Source organism: Trichosurus vulpecula, chromosome 2, assembly GCF_011100635.1.
Source record: "Trichosurus vulpecula isolate mTriVul1 chromosome 2, mTriVul1.pri, whole genome shotgun sequence".
Lineage (NCBI taxonomy): Eukaryota > Metazoa > Chordata > Mammalia > Diprotodontia > Phalangeridae > Trichosurus > Trichosurus vulpecula.
In genome coordinates, this window is record NC_050574.1 from 421693266 (window position 1) to 421712325 (window position 19060).

Sequence of the window (19060 nt, forward strand, 5' to 3'; positions counted from 1 at the left end):
ATCTAATCCCTCCTCCATGTCACAGCCCTTTGATGCTTGAAGACAACTATTCCTTCTCCCTGTCAGACTTCTTTTCTCCAAGTTTAACACCCCCTGTTTAATCAAGCAATCTTCAGGTCCCATGGCTCTGATTCTCCTTGCCTTCTTGGTCCCTCCCCCCAGGAGCACTTAAGCTTGTCATTATCACTTCTAATATGCGGTACCCAAAAGAGGAGAGATTTCAGAATTGCCGTCTGTCTAGGGCAGAGTAGAACAGTTCATCCTTCACTCTGCATTCCAAAATAATAACAACTGACTTTTCCATGGGACTTCAAGGTGGCAAAGTGCTTTCTATACATTATCCTGTTGGAGTCTCACAACAACCCTGTGACGTAGGTCCCACAGGCATGATTATTCTCATTTCACAGATGAAAAAACAGGCCTAGAGAGGTTAATTAATTAATCCATGATCATACGGCTATTAAAAGTCCCAGGTGGAATTGGAAACTGTGTCCGCCTGACTCCCAGAGCTGCCTCGTATGTTACACTTGTATGTTACACTTGTACGTAACATGTAGCAGCAGCGTCTTAATTCTTTTGTTTGCTGCGTCATAATGGTGGCGCATGTTAACCTTGCTGTTCTCTAAAACCTCAAGGCCTTTTTCAGATCAATTAATTTCTATCCTAAACCTGCACAGCTGATTTCTTTTTTAAAGAATCCAAGTTTAGGACTTTACATTTATTTCTGTTAATGTACAACATTTCAACCCTTTGAAATCTTTTCAGACCCCCATTACCTTATTCGTTTCAACTTGATATCCTTCTGCAAATTTGACAAGCATAAAATCTATGTTTTCATTCAAGGCATTAACAAAAATGCTTCAAAGAATAGGGAAAAGGACAGAAATATACCAACGCCACCACCACCACAACCACCACACACACACACACACACACACACACACACACACACACACACACACCATGATAATTCACTAAAGTCATCCCAAAGGCTTCTGGAAGGAGGGAAGGAAGGAAGGAAGAAAAGAAGGAAGGAAGAAAGGAAAGAAAGAAGGAAAGAAGGAAGAAAGGAAGGAAGGAAGGAAGGAAGGAAGGAAGGAAGGAAGGAAGGAAGGAAGGAAGGAAGGAAGGAAGGAAGGAAACTAAGTGCCTACTGTGTGCCAGGAACTATGTCATGTGCTTTCCAAATGTTATCATTTGCTCTTCACAATAACCTCGGGAATTAAACAATATTATTATCCCCATTTCACAGGTGAGGAAACTGAAACAGACAAAGATTAAGTGACTTGCCCAGGGTAATATAGCTAGCAAATGCGTGAAGCTGGATTTGAACTCAGGTCTTCCTGACTCCAGGGCCAGTACTCTACTGCCCAATCTAGCTGCCTATAAGAAACATACTCTCTATCTGAATCCTATTTATTTTTCCAGATCTGGTTCAAGCATCCTGTGCCTTTGTGATTCTAAGTACCCTCACCTTCCTGAAGCTGTTCCACACTTTGTTCCACCATAGCAATTTCTCCCATCTCCCAAGTCTGGTAGCATTCATTATCTATACCACTTATTTGTCATCTCCTGCCTGGCTTATCATTTAACTTTTCTCTGTGCATGTGTATTGTGATCTCAGTTAGACAGTAAGCACCATGAGGGCAGGGACCTTGTCTTGTACTTTATATTTGGCATGGTATTCATCTTATCATGATGTTCTACACAGAAATGGTATTCAGTAGGAATTTGTTATTTGGTTGATGAATATCTTCCCTCTACTTACTTTGGTGATACCATAGAAAAAGCACTCACTTTGGAGTCAGAAGACCCAAATTCAAACCCTAATTCTGTCTCTACCTGTGAAACCCTGAACATACCATTTAACACCTCCAGTCCTCAGTTTCCTCATTTGTATATTGGAAACATGGCATCCAAGGTGGCTTCCACCTCTAAATCAATGATTCTATGATCCTCCTCTTCCTCTCTTCCTCTCCACTATTTCCATCCACCAAGTCACATTTGTCCTCAATTTCAAGTCTGCTACAAAATCCAGTTGTCTAAAAGGCTGGAGATGATTGAGCTCCTCATGAAAACTGAAGCAAAAGCAACATCGAGCAGGAGACAGTGATGTAGGACCAGTTTTTCCTTCTCATAAACCACAGTGTTTGAAAATGGTAACCATTTGCTTATGTGTGTTCTATTCTATACATATGCTGAAGGTACATAAGTGTCGCCATCCAGTTATCTGCTGAATAAACACCTGGGTGTGATTGACTCTGACTCTGGCAGCATCTGATATATTGCCGTCATCATGCAAGGAGTGATTGTGTCTAAGTGTGCATTCTCCCTCCCCCTTCCCCCTTCCAAGGGTGCTCAATAATATTGATGACGAGTATTGCCACTGAGGCGTCAATCCTGCACTGGGCAGTACAGCAAATGATATGTACTCACGTAGCAGGCAACAGCTGTTGATTTTGTTCTGGGTATTTGAGCAACAGAATTGCGACTTGAGTGTTTATAACGTCATGTTGGAAATTCCCAGGACAATAGTTTCTGTGCTTTCCTGATGGACACATTTCCCCTTTTAGGAATGCCAAGCAGGAAGATCTACAAGAACTTGCTGCTGCTTCTTCCATTGTTTCTTTTGGTTCAGAATGCTGGAAAGTGAGATTTGCCATAGAAATCCTTTAACAAGAACCTAGGAATAATTGATAGGCTGCTGGAGAACTTCAGGGGGTTGTTTGCACTGGACAAATTCTAAAGATTGAAACAGGGTAGTGTAGTCCATTCATGTATATAAATTACTGATGAGAGAGCTAATTAATAATATACTTGTCAGGCTAGAGTAGATTAGCATGTTTTTAGGCATGATTGAACCCTGGCCTCGGAATCAAGCACATCTGCATTCCCACTTATTAACCTTGGGGCTGTGGGCAAGTCACTTAGAATCTCTGGTTAGAATCTCAGTTTTCCTATTTAAAAATGGGTCCAATAATACCTGTACCACCTATTTCACAGAGCTGCTATGAAAAAAGCACTTAGTGAAATGAAAAGCTCTTTAGGACTTTGAGCAGTGGTTGTATTTTTTCTGTAAGATAATCCAAATCCTTTTGCTCTGAAGTTTATATTTGGTTCCTGGGGCAGCTAGGTGGCCAGTGGATAGAGCATCTGGAGCCGGGAGGGCCTGAATTCAAATACAGCCTCAAACACTTACTAGCTGTGTGACCCTGGGAAAGTCACTTAAGCCTGATTGCCTTAAAAAAAACACACAAGCAAAAAAAAAAAAAGATTACATTTGGTTCCCGGCACAGGGATCCCATACAAACAAAGAGAATTTCCTTCTTCGTGACTATAGAAGAGGATTGTTGTAGACTTTGATATGTATTAGAGGGCTTCCTGGGCTTTCAGAATGTTAGCTATTAAAGAGTTAAAGCCCTTTTCTGTCACCCTTTGCCCCTAGCTTCCTCAAGGCTACAGTATGCAATGCTAAGAATGATAAACTGTGGAACAGGTGCACTTGGCATATTTATTGAGAGAATTACTAGAGTTCTCTTGTAAAATAAGTTTCCAGGAAGTGGAGGGGGGAAAATAAGTGGGCTCTGGCTTTCCTTCAGGACTCCTAGAGAACCTGGAGTGTCTCCCAGATGGTTTCCAGTGCCTGCTCAGGCAGGCAGTCAACTTTTATTGAGTACCTACTGTATAGAAATCATGCTGAATTCGAGGCTGCAGGTACTGCTGTTATCATAAAGACAAATAAAAAAGGGAATTTGTTTCATTTCTCTCCAAAGAGCTAATGCTTCTCTGCAAAGGGACAGTGGATTGGGCAGTGAAGAAATTGTCCAGTAGGTGGCTGGCATTCTCTAGACTAGAAGTAGCCCACAATCCTTTCAATTGTTCTGTTGAGCAGTCTTGCTGGTGAGAGCTGTCACGTGCAGTCTCTCCTGCCTATAGGATCCGAGGCTTTCCCAGAGCAGTTTCTTTCCCTCACTTTAAACCTGTGTTTTTCAAATACAGGGAGAGACGGGGGAATGAAAGCAGCAGTCAAAAGTTCTGGCAAATTGCAATCAGGCAAAATCAGGCTAGTGCTTAGCCTGGAATAGCGTACAGAGGAGGTGAACTACCCAGAGTGAATTCTGAGCATGTCCTCTCTCTCTCTCTCTTTTTCCTACCCCGGGCTTTCCTCGGATTTCTTTTTCTTTTCTTTTTTTTTCTTTTTTTCTGACAAACTTACAGATTGACCTGCTTGGTTAGATGAATCTGAAGAACAGGACAGATTCAAGATCAAAAGCCTGGCTGGCATGTCTCAGATGCCATGGTAGGTAAGGACTCCTGCCTAGTGATGTTTTTATTAAAGAAGATAAATTGCCCAGCATCAAACTTAGCTTCTCTTCCATCCAAAGGCTGTACTACAACAATTCCTTCTTAAGAGTATCTAAGAGCACGCTTGGGTGGCACAAATTTAGATGATGGTACAAAAGGAATGCTTCCTCATGGATTTGGAAGAAGACAACTTTATGAGTTGCAACATCTCTAACCACAGTGAAAACATCCCTCTGAGGGATGATTGGTTTAACCCGGGATTCCTCTATGTCATCCCAGTTGTGTATGGGCTCATCATTCTCATAGGACTGGTTGGCAATATTACCCTGATAAAGATCTTTTGCACAGTCAAATCTATGAGAAATGTGCCCAACTTGTTCATCTCCAGCCTGGCTTTGGGAGACTTGCTTCTACTCATCACATGCGCTCCGGTGGATGCTAGCAGGTATTTGGCAGACAGGTGGCTTTTTGGCAGAATTGGCTGTAAACTGATCCCCTTCATCCAGCTCACTTCGGTTGGGGTATCAGTCTTTACACTCACAGCTCTCTCTGCAGACAGGTAAGTGTCCTATTGAAAGTCCAATCTCAGTTTTCGATTTCGGTGCTTTTGCTAACTGCCCCCACCCCTGTAATATCAACTCTCCTGTGTTCATACTGAGTCAGGAGTCTGGGCTCACTGGCAATTGAGCTGTCTCTTCAGGGTTTATTTCTGAAAGTTTGTTGGTAAGAGGTTTCCAAGAAAAAAAGAGTAAGTAATGGGTTGAAAAAGGGGGAGAATCAGGTAAATATCCCATCTTCCAAATGGACATCTTATATAGGACAGAGAGAGAGAGAGAGAGAGAGAGAGAGAGAGAGAGAGAGAGAGAGAGAGTGAGAGAGAGAGACAGAGAGAGAGAGACAGAGAGACACAGAGAGACACAGAGAGAGAGAGAGACAGAGAGAGAGAGAGAGACAGACAGAGAGAGAGAGACAGACAGACGGACAGACAGAGAGATGCATATTTAATGGTCAATTGAACTGATGTATTTCTTCTATGTCATTCCTTTTAACCTCCCTCCACCTCCTCTAAGAGAAAACTAATACAACTTGGCATAGTTTATATTTTAGACAAAATATTCCCCCAAATAACATAATATATATAAGGAGAATATTATTCTTAAGAAAAGCTACAAAGGAAGAGTTGGTTTCATGTCCCTCCATTTCCTATACTTTTAGAAAGAGCTAAGAGCACAGATAACCTAGATTTCTTTGAATTCATTTCTCCTGGACAGCTTGACTTTTTCTCATGGCTAAATTCCAGGGTGAGTTTGGGTGAATTGAACAATTTGCAGTGAGATCTGCTCTATGGATAGCTCTGTAGTGAAACTTCACACAAGGTTACATTTTTGAGAAAGGGATATGCAAGTTTGAATCCTGTCTTATTTTTGGTGTTCAGTTATATTCAACTCTATTTGACCTCATGGGCTTTGTCCATAGGGTTTTCTTGGCAAAGATACTGGAATACTTTCCCACTTCCTTCTCCAGGGTGTTCCTATTTTATAGACGAGGAACTGAGGCAAATAGAGTTTAAGTGACTTGCCCAGGGTCACATAGCCAACAAGTGTCTGAGGTCACATTTGAATTCAGATCTTCCTGACTCCAGGCCCAGTGCTCTGCCTACCACAATGCCTAGCTGTGCCTTGCTAGGAGTGACTACTTTTATCGTGTTATCCTATGCCCATTGCCTCTGGAATTTAGTTCAGCATGGTGCATCCTTCTGAGGAAAACTGAACACAAGAATTTTTCTCCCCATAAAAGCTCTTTAGGAATTGGTATTCCTTCAGCAAATGTTTATTGAACACCTAATTAATATAGTTGAGAGAGTTACTTCAAGAAACAGGTTAGAAAATATATGTAGTAAACTGAGATTTATTCTTTTATGAATGGCTTACTGGACTTTGACTAATTAAGTATCTGTAGAGAGTAGTAACCAGGGTTCTCAGAATTTCAAAGTCTCAAACCTTTTTTCTTCAAAATACTATGAGTGGGTCATGGTACCAAGTGAAGAGTAATGTTGGTGTGAGGTTTCTGGGAAATGCCTTCTAATCTTACCTCCAAATCAAATCTCAATGATTCTGCTGTTAATGAAGCTTGATATACTAAAGAAAAAAACAGCAGGTAAAATAAATGAGATGGTTTATTTTGTAGATTTCTATCTGGTACCCTGCCCTATATGTGGCACTGGGTTCGAATTTTGTAATCTAATTGGGATCCTAATTTACTACCTGGCTCTGTGGAGTTTCGTATAAATAAGAGAGAATGTTTTCTGTCTGGGTAAAGGTATGGACACCGCTACCTGAAATATACTGCTTAGTCCAAATAGCAATTTCAAAAAATGAACAAAGAACAGAGGAAAGAAAACAAGGTTCTGACACTTTCCCCTATAGGACAGGGTTTCATTTATTCAGACTTTTTCCTTTGCACATGTAACCAACCACTACTATGCATTGTCCTGCTGGACTTCAATGAGCATAGATGATTTTAAATGTTGAGACCACAGCAGAAAATTTCTTTTAGTCCTCCTACAAAGTTTGTGATTGAGGACTGGTTGAAGGCTGAGGGCCTGCCAGGTTGAGAGAAAGAAGAGACTTTGCCACCTGGTTGGGAAGGGGATTGGCGTAACTGCCTTTTTTTAACTCATTTTTTGTGTGCTGTGTAAAACCCAGGAGGAGAGAAAGAATGAGAACAAAACACTGAGCTGATCTCCAGGGTTTCAAGCCTTAGCAAACTTTGTCATCGACAGAAATGAAATCTCCATTCCCATGTGTCTTGGGGTCAAGAAGGAGAAGAAGCCTTAGGTGTACATAGAAGGTGGGGTATGCACAAGTGTTCCAGGACACCCATCTCACTCTCTATGTGTGCCTAAGGAAGAAACTCTGCTCTTACAGTGTGTAAATGCTTCCCTCTCACTTAAGCACTTTTTGGAAACTCCAGTCAAATTAACTGCTCAGAATATTGCTAGCATGGCTATTGTGATAAACAGTGTGCCATGAGCTTCGGAACATGATCTCAAGGTCAGAAACTGACATAAAGGAGTTTTTGTGGTTGTCGATGTTTAGTCTTCATGACCCCATTTAGGGTTTTCTTGGCAAAGATACTGGAGGGGTTTGCCATTTCCTTCTCCAGATCATTTTACACATGAGAAAACTGAGGGTGATGTGACTTGCCCAGGGTCACACAGTCTGAGGCTGGATTTGAATTCTGACTCTTGGCTAGGCACTCTATCTACTGGACTGCTCAGCTGCCCCATAAGGGAGTTAAAGGAGATTATTTACAGAATAAATATTTAGAAATTTTATTTCCACATCATTTTGTTTCCACTTCAAAGATCATCCCTATTTGCCACCCTCTCTCTGCTCCTCCAACCTTGAATTCTGTCCCTGGGACTCGGGGCTAACATAGGTGAGTTTTCACCTTATCTCACCTGGAACCCAGACCCCCCATGGCACATGTTGGCCATCTATACCTCATGTTGCTTCCCTTCTTCTTTTTCAGCTCCCTCACAAGTATCATCTTCCCTTATTGGAATGTAAGCCCCTGAGGGCAGGGATTGTCTCCCTTAGTCGGATTTATATCCCAGTGCTTGGTACATAGTAAACACTTAATAAGATATTTTTTTCTACCTAGTTATTTAATTAATTATCTACATTTGATGATCACTTCTTGATGGGGGATGTCACACTCCATCCTTACCAAAGCCTCAGTGCCTTCTGAATGTGCATTGAGTCAAGTGACTCGCTTCACACAGCCAGGAAATGGAAGCTCCAGAATTAGAATTTAGGTCTTCGCACTTTTTAGCTCAGTGCTTTTTCTATTACTTTGTATGTATTATCTCTATCTCCCAGAATCACTAGGTTCCTCCAAAGCTACACAAATGCCACATCCTGCATGAAGTCCTTAATGATCTCATCAGTTACCAGCCCCTTCCCCCCTCCCTACCTCACCCCCCACAATACACTCTATTTTACCTATTTATATATGTATACACATATGTGAGGGGCAGCTAGGTGGCACAGCGGAAAGAATGCTGGGCTTGGAATTGGGGAGACTCATCTTCCCCAGTTCAAATCCAGCCTTGGACACTCACTAGCTGTGTGACCCTAGGCAAGTCAATTAACCCTGTTTGCCTCATTTTCTTCCTCTGTAAAATCATCTGGAAAAGGAAATGGCAAACCACTCTGGTATCTTTGCCAAAAAATACCCCAAATGGTATCATGAAGAGTCACACACGACTGAAACAACTGAATAACAAAAACACATCTGTGTGTATGTGCACACATATACATGTAATCTCCCCTGTTAGAGTGCAAACTCTTTGAGGAGAGGTATTGTTTCATTTCTGTCTTTGATTGCTTGTTGTTTATCATGATACCTGACACACTGAGGGGTCGAATGCTCGGAGATTGATTTTTTTTAATATGCATCATGTCAAATAGTTATATTGGATTGTGACTCTTACCAAAGCAAAGAACATAAACCTAGGAAGATAGTTTTAAAGTTGAATGGGTTGGCTTACTAGTAGTCTCCTAATATTTCATACCATTTGGGTTTGCATCATGGGAATGAGATCAGCACCCATAAATGAGACTCTAAGCCCGATATATTCATGTAACCTTCAACAAAGTTCAGCTTTAGCCAATGTTTAGTCAGTGCCTAGTATTGGCAAAACACTGTGGTAGGGAGTGGGAAAGAAACATAGCCCAAAAAAATACTCTTTGATCTACAATGATCCCTGCCTTCAGGAAGCTTACTCTCTAATTAGGCATATATGACACAAACATATAACTAACAATAACAATAAAACACATAACATTTTAAGATTTTCAAAGTGTCTTATTATTTCATTTGACCCTCAGAACAAGCCTGTGAGGTAGACGGTTATTATTATCCTTATTATGGACTTGAAAAAACTGGCTGAGAAAGGTTAGGTGACCTAGGGTCATGCAGGTAGAAAGTATCCGATTCGGATTTGAACTTGGATGTTCCTAACTCCAAGTCTGGCATTCTGCAAAGAGATGCTTGAAAACTACAGCTTGTGTACATCAACTTCTATGTAAGACTCAAAAGGAAAGGGATTGTGGCTGACTAGAAGGATTGGAGAAGGTTTGTTAGAGGAGGATGCACTTAAGTTAGCCTTCAAGGACAATCAGGATTTTAACAGATGGAAATGGAGTAAAAAATATGCTAGGAATATGGAAAAGTGTGAGCAAAGGTATTGAGGCTGGAATACATGGGGCAGTGCAGAGGTTAGCAGGTAGTTAAATTGTTCTGGAGTATAAAGGGGAATAGTAGGTGAAAAAATGAGACAGTTAAAGGGGCCTCAGCTTGTGAAAGGCCTAGAATCCCAACCTAATTATCTTGGAGTTATCTTGTGTGGACTTTTATGCATACATGTTTGTCTTCCTTAATATAATGTAAGCTGTTTAAGTGAAGGAACTGTTTGATCTTTGTCTGTGCTTAGCACAATGCCTGGCACACAGTAGGTACTTAATAAATGCTTTAGGGTTGATTAATACTGAATTTTATTTTGTAGGCAATATGGAACTGTTGAAGGATTAGATTAGATTTTATGATTTGTAGATGATTAGATTTGATTATTAGATTTGTATATCAGGATAATTATTCTGGCAGTAGTATAAAAACTAGATTGGAGTAGGGTAATAGATGAAGTAGGAGGCCTGTTTTTTTATTACATTTTTTTCAATTCAATTTTATTTTATTTTCAGTTCCAAATTCTCTCTCTCCCTCTCCCTTTCACTCTCCATTAAGAAGGCAAGAAAAACAAAATCTATTACAAACATGTGTAGTCATAGAAAATACATTTCTGCCTTCGTCCTATTAAAAAGAAAAGGACATATTCTTCAGTTTGTACTCTTTCTGGAGGTGGATAGCATTTTTCATCATGAGTCCTTTAGAATTATGGTGGATCATTGTGTTGATCAGAGTCTGTCTTTCACAATCGATTACTTTATAGTATGGCTGTTAACCATTAACTGGTTCTGCTCACTTCACTTTGCATCAGGTCACACAAGTATTTCCAGGTGTTTGGGAAACAATACCTTCATCATTTCTTAGAGCACAATAGCATCCCATCACAACCTTCTTAGCCATTCCCCACTTGATGGGCATCCTCTCAGTTTCCAATTTTTTGCCAACATAAAAAGAGCAGCTATAAATATTTTTGTACATGTGTCCTCTTTCTTTTTCTTTTATCTCTTTGGGGTATAGACCCAGTAGTGGTATTGTTGCGTCAAAGGGGTATGCACAGTTTAATACCATTTGGGGAATAGCTCCAAATTGCTTTGCAGAATGGTTGGAATAGTTTGTAGCTCCACCAAAATTGCATTGTTTTCCTACATCCCTTCCAGAATTTTTAATTTTCTTTTTTTGTGATTTTAACCAATCTGATTGATATAAGGTGACACCTCGCAGTTGTTTTAATGTGTATTTCTCTAATTGTTGGTGATTTAGAGCATTTTTTCTACATGACTGTTGATAGCTTGGATTTCTTCCTCTCAGGAAGCCTGTTAAGAAGCTATTATAATAGTCCAAATAATGAGGGCCCAACGTAAAATGGTGGAAGTGATACTGCAGAAAGGAGAAGACACATGAGAAATTGCAAAGGCAGAAATGGCATGGCTCAACAAGTGCTTAGATGTGGGAGGCAAGAAATAAGGAAAGATTATATAGAACATGAAAGTTGGGAATGTGGGTGACTGAAGACAGAAATAAGAAAGGAAATATGATGTTAATTAAGTTGGCAGGGAAAAATAATTTCATTTTGGACGCGTTCAATCTAAGTTGCTCTTATCCAGTTGGGGATGGTAGTTTAAGATGCAGGTCTGAGGCTTTGTAAAAAAGTCAGAACTGGATAAATAAACTGAGAGTCAGCTACATATTGGTAATGGTTGAAATTATGTTAGTAAATGGCTTCGTGAAGGTAAAGTTTGGACAGAAGAAGGGACTAAGAATAGGATCTTAGGAAAAAATATTGACATTTATGTAGCAGAGAAAGAAGGGTTAGAAAGACAGAAGAAGCCCCTGGAGAATGGTGTCTCAAAATTCAAGGGAGAAGAGAGTATTCAAAACTCCAAGGAGGTTGTCAAAAAGCATTGAAAGAGGAAGAGAGGTCAATCAATCAACAAGCATTTATTAAAGCACACTTTGCACCAGATACTATGTAATATCCTGGAGATAAAAATACAAAGAATGAAATAATCCTTACTCTCAAAGTGTTTACTTCTAATATGAGGACTGAAGAAAGACATTTGGATTTGATGATATAAAAGGTTTGCTGGTGACCTTTGAGAGAGCAATTTCTTTTTTCTTTTTTAATTTTGCATTATGGGTAAAAATAATACTTCCTTATACAAAGTAGAATAGGAAAAAGAAGACTGCATATGAAATAGGTACATCCAATATACAGTTTGCTTTTTTTTAAAAGCATATAATAATTTCAACATGCTATTTTCAAAGCTGTCTTGGTTGTTTTTCTTCTGAACATCCTTCTGTTCTCTTCTACCCATTTCCTTTTAAATACTTCAATGACTCTCTTTTCTTTCTTTTTTTGGGTAATCCTATTATTGTCCCTCTTTTTGTTCGCCCAAATGTCCCTCCCTCAATTGAAAAAAAAAGAACAACTCCAGTAACAAATACGCACAGTCAAACAAAATAAATTCCCTCATGGCCACATCTGGGCCAGCTAGGATAGAGCACTGGGCTTGGAATCAGGAAGGCTCATCTTCTTGAGTTCAAATCCAGCCTCAGACACTCACTAGCTCTGTGACCTTGGACAAACAACTCTGTTTGCCTTAGTTTCTTCATATATAAAATGAACTGGAGAAGAAAACCCCAAATGAATTCACAGAGAGTCAGACATGATTCAGCAACAACAATGGATGCATCCAAAAACACATATGCCTCATGATGCACCTTGAGTTCATCACATCTGTCAGCAAGTGGGCAGCCGACTTTATCATCAGTTCTCTGCAGTTTGGGTTGGTCATCACATTTATCAAAGTTCTTAAGTCTTTGAAAGTCGTTTTTCTTTAAAACATCATTACATAAATTGTTTTCTTGTTTCTGCTCATTTCATTTGTAATCAGTTCATACAAGCCTTCTTAGTTTTCTTTGAGACCATCCCTTTAACCCTTCTTTGGAGCAAAAATGTTGCACTACATTGACATATTGTAATCTGTTAAGCCATTCCCTAGTTGATGGGCACGCACTTAGTTTCCAGTTCTTTATCAATTATAAAAAGAGAAGCTATAAATATTTTTGTACATATTCAGCCTTTTCCTCTTTATTTGATTTCTTTGGCATATAGGCCTAGTAGCAGTATTGCTGCTTTAAAGGGTATACATAGATTAGTGACTTCTGGAGTGTAATTCTAAAATTCCTTTCCAGAATGGACAAATTCTGGACAACTTCACAGTACACATACATGCTGTACAGATATATGTCCCACAGCTTCTTTTCTCCCCTACTTCCCACTTCCTCATCACCACAATTTTCGTGTTTTCACCATCTATGCAAATCTGAGTGAGCTAAGGAGAGGGTTGTTTTAATTTGCATTTCTCTAATAATGATTTGGAGCACTTTTAATACAAGTGTTAACAGCTTTGTTGTTTATTTTTTCCTTTTGAGAATAGCCTGTTCATTTTCTTTCATCACTTAACTATTGGAGAATCACAGAGAGAATAGTTTCAATATAGTGATGTAGAGGGACAACAAATTTCCAAGGACTAAGGTGTGAGTGGGTGATGAGGAGATCATAACAAGCACAAAACATTTTTCAAAAATCCTTCTGTGATAAAATTATTTCCATCAGGGCTGTATGCATACTTGGACCAACACTGAGTACTCATCAGTGTTCCAAGGACGCAGTCTATAAATATTGCCCTTAAAAGAGTTAAGGAGGCTTACAAACCTTTTTATATTCATACCCAGACAAACACACACACACATATACATGTGAATACACTCACTCACACGCTTGGAGAATCTAGCTTATGATATTTTAAAAATAAACTTTATCATTTGTCAGATTCATGGTTTCTTTTCAACTTAATCCTCAGGAATTTAACCAGATTTTTCCTCTAAACCTGAATTAGAGACACATACCTTTATCATAGAAATTGTCAAACATAATGGAAAGAGCACTGGTTTTAGTCAGAAGATCTGGGTTCAAATCTTATCTCTGACACCTGCTTGTGGGACTTCGATAACTCATTCAATCTCCCTTGGCCTCAGTTTCCTCATCTGTAAAATGAAGAGTTGGACGAGGTGGCCTTTGAGGTCCCTTCCAGCTCTAAATCTTCAATCCTATTAAGTCTCTGTTGTTGTTCAGTAATGGCTGACTCATTGTGGTACCTTTTGGGGTTTCTTGGCAAAGATACTGGAGTGTTTTTGCCATTTTCTTCTCCAGTTCATTTTACAGATGAGGAAACTGAGGCAAATAGGGTTAAGTGACTTGCCCAAGGCCATACAACTAGTAAGTGTCTGAGGTCAGATTTGAACTCAGGACCTCCTGACTCCAGGGCTGGTGATCTCTCCAATGGGCCACCTAGCTATTCTCATTAAGTCCCTTTATTCCCATCCATGTGCTTCTACAGATTCCAAAACATTAGGAACTACAGGTCAAGGCAAATTTATTTTTTGTTCCTATCTTCTCTGATATTTAAACTTTTAACTAATTAGCAGCTAAATTTAGCACTTAATATAGCATATGAAAATAAGAACCGCACAAAGCTGTATACGGACATATGTGTGTGTGTGTATACGTATATTATATATATATGTAAAAGTTAACATCAAATAATATAATAAGTTATCATAGTCATTTTCCAGCCAGATTGTAAACTCTTTGACTGCAAGGACCATCTTACATTTCTTCTTTATTTTTCATGGTATCCAACACATTATTCAGCACTCAGCAAGAACATGATGAATATCTGTTGATTCATTGATGACTCTGACAGTAAATGGGAGCATAAAATTCTATCCAGCTTTCTATCCTCATTCATTCATTCATTCAACATATAGCTCTGATTCACTCTCTGTGCTTAGTGAACTGCTAGATTCTGGGAAAAACATGAAATTTAGATGACTCCATCCTGACCTTCTTGGAACAGTATGGCCAAACAATGATGGGCAGGCAGCAATAGCATTTTTAAAAACCCCAATGAAGACATAATGGTGATAATAACTGTTTCTCACCATTGCCCAGATAAAACAGTGATTCATAAAAACTTAAAAAAATGTCTTTTGATAAATATCACCCTATCAAATAATCTTCAGGCTACATGGAATAAATAGCTTTTTAAGCATACGGTTCTAACAGAGAAGATCGAAGTCAGACTTCTGACAAGTCAAGTAGTGACTTGTATCAGGACCATTTCTATCTGAACTCTATCAAAAAATGATGAGAAAAATGAGATAATGTTAATATGATAACGAGAGAGAGCATGCATTTATTTAAGTGCCTACCAAGTACTAGGAATGCAAACTATAAACATAAGCAAAAATAAAGATAGTTCCTGCCCTCAGGGAGCTCACATTCTAATGGTGTGGAGAAGTTATAACATAATAATAACTCACACTTACATTGTGCTCTGTGAGTAATTTCACTTGTTGCTCACCCTGCTTGACTGTGAAGCTTTAAGAAATGATGTTCCTATTGCTGGTTCATAATTCTGATATGCAGTTGTTGCCCAAGGTTTGTAGACATTTCTAATGGGAAAGGCAGCACAGCCAACCACTAGTATGTATGTCCAGCAACTATATCCCTCCCCGCTGTCCCAACAATTTTGGCTGCAAGCCTTATGGTATTAGTAACAACTTCTGCTCCCCCATGCCAGTCCCTTACCCCACTTAGACATGGAGGAAATAACATAGGTCACCTCCTTAGAAAAGATTAGGGAATTCGGCTCCAGAACGTGAAACAGGGTAAAGACTATCAAAGGGAAGTTCTAAGGAGGAACAAATACAGCTGCTGAGTTCCCGACATGTCATTGGCAGTGACTTTTAACATGACTAGAATTTGGAGGCTTGCCATAATATGGCCCCAATTTACATTTCCAATCTTATTTCCTTCTATTTGTCTACATATATTCTATATATCAGCCAAGTCTCTCTTTTCATATTCCATACCTGAAATGCTGTCTCTTTCTTCTCTACATATGCAATTTTTTTGTCGTTATTCAGTTATGTCTGACTCTTAGTGACCCCATTTGGGGTTTTCTTGGTAAAGATATGAGAGTGGTTTGTCATTTCCTTCTCCAGTTAATTTTACAGATGAGGAAACTGAGGCAAAGAGGGATAAGTAATTTGCCTAGGGTCACACAGCTAATAAGCATTTGGGGCCACATTTTATTCAGGTCTTGTTACTCCAGGCCCAGCATTCTATTCATTGTGACACCTAGCTGATCATAATCCTCACTTAGCTTTAAAGGCCCAAGTCATTTCACCTCTTTCATGGAGACCTCAGTAATTTTCTCTTTTCTAAATTCATAGTATTTCTTCTCAGTACTATCCATTATTTGACAATCAAACATATACTACCTTGGGGAATAACTTCTATTATTATCATGATATCATTAATCTTTTCATATTTCTAAGGCTCTGTATACTGACTTCTCAACAAAACTGTTGCTTCTTGAGGACAAGTATCACAACTTGTGCTACAGTACTTAGTTTGTTCATTTATTCATTCATTCGACAAAAATTATTTATCAAATACCTACTATATCTGGCCTTTCCCCAGGACTCAGTTGTCTCACCTGTTTGAGGCAATGCCCATTCAATGACTAAAGGCTAGTCTCCTTGATTTTTCTCTTGCCACTGGACTCTGATGACTCTGGAGCAGAGACACAGGAGCTGATGACTTTGGGCAGCTCAGCCTCACTTCAATCCAGTTCACCGGCAAGTCAAGACATCACCCTTGTGATGTCATTGGTCCTCTTTGGGAAGGACAAAGAACAACAAATAATACCTTGGCCCTGTGCTAGCATTGAAGGAAACAAATTCACATTTACTTAGTTCTTTAAGGTTCAAAGAATGTTTTCCTCATAAATGTTCACATTTTTTTCTAAAAAAAATGGAAAATGGAATGAGGTCCTTGTATAGCTATGGCTAGGAAAGGAATTCTTAACCAAATAAGAACAGAGAAGATCCTAAAAGAGAAAATAGTCTAATTGCATAAAGTTAAAAAGCAATCTGTCAATAAACATTTATTTACCTACTAGATGCAAGCATTGTGCTAAACAAGGGGAATACAAAGAAAGGCAAAAAACAGTCCCTGCCCTCATGGAGCTCACAGCTTAATAAGAGAGACAAATAAATATGTACAAAGAAGCTATGTATAGAATAAATAGTAAATAATTAAGAAAAGAAAGGCACCAGAATTAAGAGAGGTTGGGAAAGGCTTCCTCTGGAAGGTGAGATTTTGTCTGGGACTTAAAGGAAACCATGGAAACCAGTGGGCAGAGATGAGGAAAAAGAGCATCCCAGCCATGGAGGAAAGTCTGAGAAAATGCCTGGAGCAGAAAGTCATCAGCCTACCACAGAACACAGAGAGCCTCAGAGTCAGGAAGGTTTCACTTTCAAGTCTACCTCTGAAACACATTGTCCAGTCTCTTAACCTCTAGGTAACTGTCTAAAGCTTATGAATTACTGAATTATGTTGGTAAAGGCAATTCTGCACATTAATGAAGTCACAGATCCAGAACTTCATCCTTCCTCCTACCCCCAAAAATGGGTAGGGAAGAAGACTATCTTGTACCCTGTTAATTACATCCTTTTCTCTATAAGAGGCTTCCTACACACACACACACACACACACACACACACACACACACACACACACACTCTTTTTTTTTAACCTGAAGGAACCTTATTTATCCATGAGATTCAATGAAAAAAAGTATTGGATCTGGTGTTAGACAAAGATTTGGATTCTAATTTTGGCCCTAGTACTCTCTAGTGGTATGACGCTGAGTATATTTCTTAACCTCTCTGAGTCTCAATTTTCTTATCTATAAAATGAGATTGTAATACTTGCACAATCGACTTTAAAGTGTTATGTAGAAAGGGCTTTGTAAACCTTAAAAGTGAGCTGTTTTTATTAATAGGCTGTTAGCTTTTTCCCTCTCAATCAAAGAAGAGGAGAGATGGTGCTATGATGTAAAAAAAGTTTGAGAGACATAATTTTGGTAAATAATTATTTTATTAATTATTGCTAGCAAATAATTAATAAAAGGTTAATTATTTGGCCATCTCTCATGAACCAAAGATGGATCAGGGCAGCCTATTGATACTTATATGCCTTTGGAAGAGTGGGTGCTCCCTACAGACGGCAATCAATTCTGATTGGTTAATAATCAATGAGAAAAATGAGTATTATAATGGGAGGGACTATTCTAATGAGAGGCTGGGGGACCTGACTTTGATTATATCATTCTTACTCCCAGACCACCCCCAGCCTCCCACTAGCAATCTAGACCTCTATACTACCCTACCCCATCTCTGGTCCCCCCGAGCCTGAGTAGAACAGAATTGGCTTTCCCATCTGGGGAGGGGGGATTTGAACAAGATTGAGAATGTTAAATCCCATCTCATTATCAGCCCTATTCTTTAGGGGCTGATTTAACCAAGCAGAGAATGAGAATATAGAAAGGGAAAAAATCCTCAATCTCTCCAATAGTATTAATTCTCTCAGCACTGTTGAATTAATTAATCAACATGTATCTATTACGTGCCTCCTTGATGGCAGGCACCATGTTAGGTACTACATCATACCATGCTCTGCCATGGGAAAAACCTATTCCAGCCTCAGTGGTTCTTGATTTCTTCTCTCCAAGACTTCCCTTTACAAGATCTTGGGTGTATATTTTATAGAATCTCATGTGACCAATTAGTGATCATTCCTGCCAATTTACATGATTGTGCTGTGGTAAAACATGAAAACTTCAGGGCAGCATCTACATTGTGGAACATTCACTATAGCAGGTGCCAAAAGAACCCAACTTGCTCAAGGGTTTTTAAGAACTACACAGTTGCCTCCACATCCGTCACACACCAACTGGGATTGTAAGCTCTCTCGATAATATTTATATTAGGAACGGTGCTCAAGTTGAGAAAGAGTTTATCCTCTTTCCCTTTTATAACTTGTTTTGATCTGTAAAGATGAATTATATCAACATTTACAACTACCTGGTAGGGCTGGAAGGCATTGTACTGTAGTGAAGGGAACATGCCTTGTGAAAATGGGAAGATCTGCCTTCCTATACAAGCTTTGTTGTCATTGGCCTGTATGACCCTGAGCAAGTCATTTAACTCCTTTAGGCATCAGTTTTCTCACCTAAAAATATAAGAGATTGGGCTAGATGATTTGTAAGGTCCCTTCCAGCTTGAAATTCTACAATGCATGTAGGTCTACGGAGACTGCTTATTTTCTCCTATGGCACTGTGCCTATGATTTTATTAGAGGCCTCCAAATGAATGTGGTGCCTTGGCACTTAGATTTCTTGCAGGCATGGATAATGGAGGAGGGCACATGACTTTACAGAGAGGGGGAGATCGCCGAGGGTCCATGGGAGAAGTGAGATGAGCTGCTAGGCTTTGAAGGATGAATAAGATCTGAATGCTTCCAAGTGGCACTAGACTTAAAATCTAGAGAGCTGTGCTCACATCTCACACCAGTTGCTTACAAACTGCC

General features: G+C 39.3%; 1 protein-coding gene across 1 annotated transcript in view; it reads left to right on the plus strand.

Moving 5' to 3' along the window:
* The first annotated feature begins 4428 nt into the window (after positions 1 to 4428).
* Positions 4429 to 19060, plus strand: part of GRPR (gastrin releasing peptide receptor) — a 46991-nt gene continuing 32359 nt past the window's right edge. The window contains exon 1 of the mRNA XM_036747393.1: positions 4429 to 4864. Within this exon, the coding sequence (XP_036603288.1) occupies positions 4449 to 4864 (416 nt within the window). The 5' untranslated portion in view covers positions 4429 to 4448. The remainder of the gene's footprint in view (positions 4865 to 19060) is intronic.